The sequence below is a fragment of the Etheostoma spectabile genome, chromosome 6, assembly GCF_008692095.1.
Source record: "Etheostoma spectabile isolate EspeVRDwgs_2016 chromosome 6, UIUC_Espe_1.0, whole genome shotgun sequence".
Lineage (NCBI taxonomy): Eukaryota > Metazoa > Chordata > Actinopteri > Perciformes > Percidae > Etheostoma > Etheostoma spectabile.
This window is the reverse complement of record NC_045738.1, coordinates 19,881,582-19,889,793: the sequence shown is the minus strand read 5'-3', so window position 1 is coordinate 19,889,793 and position 8,212 is coordinate 19,881,582. Positions and strand designations below refer to the sequence as shown.

The following is an 8,212-nucleotide window of genomic DNA, read 5'->3' as shown; positions in this document are numbered from 1 at the left end:
TGTGTGTGTGTGTGGGATTTCCACCATACTGGTCTTTATATCCCTATATATATTTATACTGTATATGTATATAGAAAGGTGGGATTTCCACCGTACTGGTCTTTATATCTATCTATATATCTATATATCTATATATATATACTGTATAGGTATATAGAAAGGTGGGATTTCCACCTTACTGGTCTTTATATCCCTGCCTCAGTGGAATTTTGAATAAATAATTCATCATTATGCGTTTTGGCATGGCTTGCCTAGTGACACTATATCCATGGTGGGGGATTTAATTCTTGCATGTTTGGTTTTGTTGTGCGTGATCCAAAAACCTGCACCCTGCATATATATAGAAACCGCATATTCACCTATTTTCCCATTTTGTTCTTAGCTGTTATGTTTGTTTAGATATTAAGAAATAGGTTGAAGCACTCCCTTCCTTTTCCCTGCCATAGCCCTGCCCTGTGTGCTGACCGTGTTCATGCCTCGCTTATGTATATCAAGTGTGACTAATGCTTTCCTCATTTGCAGTCAGGGAAATGATTATGTTTGAACGACTGACGCAACTAGCAATACAAATTAACTTCAGGCCAGTCAAGTGAAATCATCTTTTCACTGAATGCAAACCGCTGGGGTTGATTTACATCAGTATCTCCAGGTGACCGATTTCAAAGCGTCATGGATATTTGCATGCTTCTAAAAATTTAACTTAGGTCCGGTAGACATATTTCTAAAATCTAGATGTGTTATTCTCAGTATTAAAGTTGTATTCCCTGTATAAATGTTTAAAGTAGGAACACACAGATAGTTTGCTAAAACTTTAATAACCTTATAGTTTAGGAATGTGTTTTTCTGTACCAGACAGAGAGGTGGGCCTGTGTGTGTGTGTGTGTGTGTGTGTGTGTGTGTGTGTGTGTGTGTGTGTGGTTTAGTGTGTTGTTTGTGATGGGAGAGAGCAGGAGGAAGATCTGCCCAGAGACAGGAGAGGGAAGATGATAAAAGATTGAATTCAATTTTATTTATAGTATCAATTCATAACAAGTTATTTCAAGACACTTTATGATAGAGTAGGTCTAGACCACACTCTATAATTTAGGACCCAACAATTCTAGGTAGTAATTCTCCCAAGAGCAAGCAGTGTGACAGTGGCGAGGAAAAACTCCCTTTTAGGAAGAAACCTCGGACAGAGCCAGGTTCTTGGTAGGCGGAGTCTGACGGGGCCGGGTGGGGGTGTGATGACGTGACATGAGGGAAAGCTTTAGGCGGGCTTCACAAGTTGATTGAGACTTTGCTGATTAGAACTCTGTATACATTGCTGTGGTCAGGGAAGCTTAGAGTCATTTTGTGAAACCACAATGTGTATCTTCTGGACTAGTATACTGTGTTTAACTTGAGCTCTCTGTCTCATACTACGTTTACACGTGGGCGACTATTTTCATAAACAGACATTTCAACCTCTCCGGTTTCAAAAATAACATTGTGCACAGCTGTGAGTTTTCAGAAAAGTGTTAATTTACACGTACCAGTGGATATATGCGGCGAATGCGGTCAAGAGCGCGCCAAACCTGTAGGTGGCAGTGTTACGAGAAGCTCAAGCCCACGTTAGCCAATCAGAATCCCGATAATAGCAACAACAGCAACGAATCACTAGGCTCGTTAGCGATGAACTGCGCCTCGGCTGTATAGTGGACGAGAACAGGCGGCAGCAGGCGGGGGCGGGGACAAAAAGCAGCGGTAAAGTCGGACAGTTCCCAGCCCATTGCTGAACAGGAAGTGACATAATCCCAGTGGTCCGATTCCGATTTAATAAGATGTTATCATACCCATATATCAGCTTGTACACAGTCTCCAGTTGTTTTAATTATGAGAGAGTAGCTCTCAAAATGCTCTACATTGCTGATTTTATTTAACAGACTGTAGATGATCCGTGATCTGAACAGATTTAGTCTCTCTGACTTCTAAACGTGACTATCAGCCACACAACGTGTTCTGTACAGAATAAGACAAAGTTAGCAGTTAAAATCCCTGTAAAACGTTGTCATAAAACGTCATGTTGAGTCAATTCTGAACCAATCAGCTGAGAGGCCGGTGTTTCCCAGCATGCTCTGAGTCTGCCTGGGTCTTTCTGTTGGTGAACTGCAGCCGTCGTGATCTCGTATCGTTGCCTACATGCGCATGTGCATGACGTCAGATTAAGTTGGGCTCAAGGACGACCCAAATCTAACCAGCATGCAACGGGGGGGCGATCGCCGGTGACCAATTCTCATCTCAGATGAGCCTACTTCCTCTCTCTTCTCTTCCTCACTTCCTCGGCTGCTTAAACCTCCGGTTGTCTCACTTTACATAAAAATGAAGATTTCACAAATCTCCACTCTGGCCGAAGTTTAGAAAAGACTCGTTTTCAGAGGCAAATTCTCCATTTGCATGTTAATGAAGGGCACAAAAGAAGGGAAATGTCTCTGGTTGTCAAAATAACCCTGTAACCATGAAACAGGGTCTCAGATTGATTCTTGTCTTCTGGTTAACTTAAGTCCAATGGAAGAAGGTTAAATTGTAGTCAGACCTTATGGCCTTAGGGCATTATTTTCTACATAATTCCCTACAGGCCTCAGTGTTCAAGACTAATGTATATTTGATACAGAACTGCAAATGGAAAAAGGTCACAGCAGTCAGCAAAACAAGCTGTGCTGCAGTTCTTCCCCTTTGTGTTTCCCACTTCCCTGTGTCTTCTCCTCTTCTTTATAAAGCACATCTAAAAAAACGGAGTTGAGCCATGGAGTGTAGAGTTCATGGAGAATATGTATGCTCCATAGTGCGGCATATTGCAGTTTTTTTCTCAATTGCAAAACATTCTGCACTCTAATGCACCTGCCATCCACACAAACACAAGAGGCAACAATCAAATACAAATAGAGAACAAATGTCATTGATTGAACACAACCACTAAAAGATGATTTCACTTGTTTCAGATGATGTGACACGACCAATATACCAAGAGGCTTCTTCCCCCGTTGCCTCAGGAGGGAAACGATTGCTTGTGATGTTGCCGATGACAAAGTGCTCAGGCCTGACCCCGGCCAAAGACAAGAAGAAGGGAGAGACGCCAGGAAATGGGTTTTAGAGGGAGGAGACGTCCTTTCCTCTGAAGCGTCACATGAATTTGCCATTTGTTTCATGCCTGGACTCATCCATGTACTGTAACTTTTGGATTTTCTTTCTTCATTTGGGAGACTCATAAGGTCTTGGTCCCTATTACAGAATGTATGGTCTCATTTTTGAATGTATAGTCGAACAAGGACGTTGACAACCTGGTCAAATTGCTGTGTCTTTTGGGCAGATATACTCACAAGACCATATTTGTTCAGTTATTTTAGACAATATTGCCAGATGATTTAAGTTATTTGACTTTTATGAACTGAAACTGTAAGCTGTGTGTTTAGGTGCACATTGTGAACATTTCCCTCTATTGTTAGTTTTTTTTTAAATACTTACTTAATTTTTATTTTACACTGATTTCTTTATATTTTTTTGTATTGTAATAATACTGTGTTGATAATAAAGATTGTTAAAAAAGCAAGCGGAGGAGTCAGAGATGCAATTAAAGGAAAGTGAGATGCACCTATGAGAAGAAACCCTGGATGGGAATACCTGGATGTTCTCTCTCTCTCTCTCTCTCTCTCTCTCTCTCTCTCTCTCTCTCTCTCTCTCTCTCTCTCTCTCTCTCTCTCTCTCGGGCTTGTCATCAATCTGCTCATCAACTCTGGCTCTCTGCTATTCCAACACACCTGCTGCAATCAGCTCAAACAACCCCTGCTCTTCTCCCACTCAGATTGTTGTCTCAACTACTGCGTTAGTCGTTTGTTTCAGGCTTCACTAGTCAATTCTGAGGACTGAACTTGTGTTATTTGCCTCCACAGCCTGCCCATGCTACTCCCCCTCATCCAGCTTGGCACATTAAAGCATGTCTTTAATGGTCTGGCATTATCTTGAAACACGGTAATGTTTCAAAATTCAATATTTTTCTACCTTATTAATGAAAACCTGAGCCAGGTTTTCTATTCTTGATTTGAGTAAAAGTGAAGATGAAACCCTTTTTGTTGACTTGATTAACTGAAACCAACCGGATGTGTGAAAAACAGCCTCCCAACTCTCTTTTGTATGCGAAACCAAAGCAACCGTCTCTGATTACTGATCAGAGTTGGTCTTTATCCAGCTGCAGAGAGCCACAAGAAGTGGAGAAGTGACAACCATCTAACGTAATCACACTTTTGAAGTCATAAGTTGCAAAATTAATACACAAGTACAAGAATTATTAATGTTCAGCATTTTACAAGTAATACAAATGAGACACATACTGTATTTTAACAGCGCAAATAATACAGAAATACAATATAGAGTCTGCATACATTATAAACATCTGCTTTGCATGTATGATTCTGCACACAGTAATTGTCGTACTTTAAAGACGTAATTTTGTGTTACAAACCAACATGCCTTCTATTCAGAAAATGCATTTAATACATAATACATTTCACATCTCTCTCTCTCTCTCTTCCATCTCTCTGAGGGACATCAACCAGTAAAGAACAAGGTCAAGGGTGTCATCTACTGGCCATTTGCAAACTCCACAAATGGTCACATGAACTTGTTAAAAATGAAAAGTGACTGCATTTAATTGTTACACAATAGGCTACTGATTCAACGCTGAAAGTGAGAGGAAAGAAGTAATATGGAAAATAAAGAAGTACTTTAAAATAACACATTTAAATGTTTTTAAGAAACAATCATATGTGAGCTCAACTCAACTCAAACCCATAAGTAGAAAACTGCTGCTGATCAACTAATGGAAACATCGACTCTAAGGACTTAGACAAACAGCACAACCAGATCAAGTTAAAAAAGATATTTGGCAGCAATCAAATGAGTGATTATCTAACCATACATGTTTAATAAGCCCAGGAGCAGTCAACTTGAAACATTAGAAGACCTATAGAGAGCCACTTTGAAATTATGAGAGTGCAAAGTGTTGATACAAAATAGAAAGTGCTGGAGCGCTATGAATTCCCATGTTTCCCGTGTATGCTCACTTTTTGCCTTAACACCAACTATCACTAAGCATTGTGCATCCTTGAGCTCTGGCATAAAGTAATGAATCCAAGGATCCACCAAAATTCACATTAAGATTTTTTATGTTCCCAGGTAGGTGAACAATTTCCCCAAAACACATTGTGTTCCTAGAAGTGGTTGGTACAGTATTTCCTGTGTGGCCTTTGACGCTGGAACAGAGTTGGAACACTGATGAATTCATATCCACTGAGGGCCAAGAATGTAACAAAGCAAGGTCCTTTCACAGTGTAGCTCCTGTCACCACATCTTCCTGACACCTCGCTTGTTATCCAGAGTGCGACATGGGAGATCTCATTTGAGCCGTTGAGTTCATGGCCTTTCAGCGCCTGTCAGCTGGGCACCCGGCCAGGGACGCTCACAGGGAGAGCTTGGCCCTCGGGGATAACGTGACAGAATGCCATGGGCAGGCAGGGCAGGGGATCATTTTATCGTCATCATAATGAGACATTGGCTTTTGCTCCCGGCTTTGGCATAACCTGCACACAAAAGGTTACCTGAGTTCAGGCCTTCGCTGAGACTATACTGATGAAAATGAAATGTTATCTTCTAACCTTTGGGTCAAAATCCCACCATAGGGATTTTTTTCTGATTTGATAGTTGATCATTAGTTCTCTTAAAGATTTCATTTTCAGGTTCTGTTTCCTTCTTCGCATTCAGTTTTGTTGCTTCTGGCATCCTATCCTCCAAGAGGGGCCCAACCACAGAAACACCTCCCACGGATGAGGTTCTGCCCTTAACACTGTGCGCCCCCTCTCGAATCATTGTGGGCTTGCCCAAGACACTAACAAGCTGTGCCCAGAAAAATGACTGCTGGCTGACCTGCTGGGGCCACTCCAGGTAGGTCTTGGTACTCAGCATCTTCTTTAGCTTGCAATACTTGCTGGGCAGGGAGCTGGGATCAATGGGCTCCTTCACCACCAGTATCACGTCATTGAAGGTCTTGCCCACTGCTCTCTGCTGAGCGAAGTACAGCTCATAGTTGCACCACTCGCTGTTAACAAAGTGCCTTGAGAGGACAAATATTACCTGAAAATGGAGACAGAGAAAAAGAAAGTAAACATTTTAAGTCCACATCTGATATTGTGAGCTATTGGTTGTGTCTGTATTGTTGTATTCTGGCTTAACAGGTCTATTGCAAAACTGCATTTTGATACCTTACGACTGTTTTCAATGTTGTCAATTATGTTATCGATGATCCACCTTCCTGGCATGAAGTCTCTCTCATGAATACACAAACGATAGGAGTTCTTGTTGCTCTCCAAACAGGGCAAGAGCTGGTCCCTCACCCAGTCGGCATCCGAGTGGCTGTATGATATGAAGGCATGATAAGTAAAAGTCCCTGTTTCCCCGGCCGCTTTTTCCTTGTGAGCTCTGTATTTGGCCCTGATGATCTGATATGTGGCTTTAGTATACCACGGGAGGTCAAAAATATAGCAAATTAGCATCAATATCAAGATCACCGCTGCCGTAGTCACAACACAGATGATGATAACTAGTCTGATGTCACACGCCACTTGACCTGGCAGGAATTTGGATATGACTGTGTTGAGCAAGGCCTCTGGGTGGTAACACCTGTAGTTCGAAGGCCAGTCTGTGAGGTTTACCTTTCCCTTTGACAATGTGTCCTGGACAAAAGCATGGAGCTCACACGTGCAATGGTAAGGATTGTTCCCTGCCCTCAATTGAGACAGTTGAGGCATGTCCTGAAAGGATGCCTTGCTAATGAGACCAAACGAATTCCCATCTAATGCAAGGGACTGCAGTGACGGACTTTTCCACTTTGATGGGATGAACTTGATTTTATTTCCACTCAGCAGGAGCTCTTTCAGGTTGATGGTTTTCTCAAAGTACTCCATGTCCAGTTGATCCAGTTCGCAGTAGGACAGGTCCAAGTAGTGCACTGTGGTGGGCAGACAACTGAGTGCTTCCCTTACAAATTGATTGCGGTGAGCGATTACCCGAGTGATGTTCTTTTGCCAGACGCAGTTCTGACTGTTTTCAGCAGAGCCCAGTTTGTTGTTGCTAAAATCCAATTCCTGAAGCTGCTGGAACTCTCTTGTTAGCGAGGACAAGTCCTTCAAACTGGTCACGTCATTGGTGCTAATTTTGAAGGTGTGAAGATTTGGCATGACGCCCCTGTAATCACACCGCTGGTTGAAGATGAACTCATTAAGTAGTCGATTATTGGAGACATCCAGAACCTCAACACCCGCCATCTCAACCCAGGCGTCACAAGGCACAGAGTTGAAGTACACATGCTGAATAGACAGTTCCTTAATTTTGTTCAACCAGGTGAAGCGCCAGTCAAATCGCAGAATATCAGGATTGCTGATATACCTGCAAGACAAAACAGATTTATAGTGTTTTGTATGTTATGATAAAAATCAAGCACACTGTTCCTCGAGGAGTTTGGTCTGAGTGATCTACATTATAGCTTTTGGGCAAGGACTGTAGTTTAGTTCAAGGGAAAAAAAGATTCATGGTCCTTAGCAATAGCAAGCATTGTTCCAGTTCCACCATTTGTCTGTGGACAAAAAAGGCAGGGTTCTAGGGGCTCTAGGCAAGAGGGACACAACAATTACTCTCCACTATGTGAATACTTGGAATGAAATTAAACGTATATGTAGGCTTATCGTCTACAAACAACACTAAAATTGACAGACTTCTTGTAAACTGCACTGTGATGCATCATGGGGCGGTGTCTAGCAACATTTAGCACAATGACAAGCAAGAGTAAAATTTCCCACCAGATCCACCGATGTTCACATTGCCACATGGTGCCCCAAAATCAGTGGGGAAAAGTTACTAAGGACATTTAACTAAGTACTGTACTCAAGTACAAATTTGAGGCACTTGTACTTAATTTAATCTTTTCTTTTCATGCCACATTCTATGTCTACTCCACTGCAATTTCAGAGAAATATGGTACATTTTACTCCACTACATTAATCTGACAGCTTTAGTTACTAAAGCTTAGATTTTTGCACACAGTGGATATGACACATGCCTTTGGTGTGAGAGACCGGGGTTTGATTCCCACTGCAATACATTAATGATACATCAACCAATGTGTCCCTGAGCAAGACACTTAACC

At 41.9% G+C, this 8,212-nt stretch overlaps 1 protein-coding gene and 1 long non-coding RNA gene across 2 annotated transcripts in view; one reads left to right on the top strand and one right to left on the bottom strand.

The window, feature by feature from the left end:
- The first annotated feature begins 1,768 nt into the window (after window positions 1-1,768).
- The window catches only part of LOC116690720 (uncharacterized), a 12,040-nt gene continuing 5,596 nt past the window's right edge, over window positions 1,769-8,212 (top strand). Inside the window, exons 1-2 of the long non-coding RNA XR_004332345.1 lie at window positions 1,769-1,778; window positions 6,782-6,785. This is a non-coding gene — a long non-coding RNA (uncharacterized LOC116690720). The remainder of the gene's footprint in view (window positions 1,779-6,781; window positions 6,786-8,212) is intronic.
- Window positions 5,107-8,212, bottom strand: part of tlr18 (toll-like receptor 18) — a 13,478-nt gene continuing 10,372 nt past the window's right edge. Inside the window, exons 3-4 of the mRNA XM_032517875.1 lie at window positions 6,273-7,455; window positions 5,107-6,144 (exon numbers count right to left, since the gene is read on the bottom strand). Coding sequence (XP_032373766.1) covers window positions 5,677-6,144; window positions 6,273-7,455 — 1,651 coding nt within the window. The 3' untranslated portion in view covers window positions 5,107-5,676. The remainder of the gene's footprint in view (window positions 6,145-6,272; window positions 7,456-8,212) is intronic.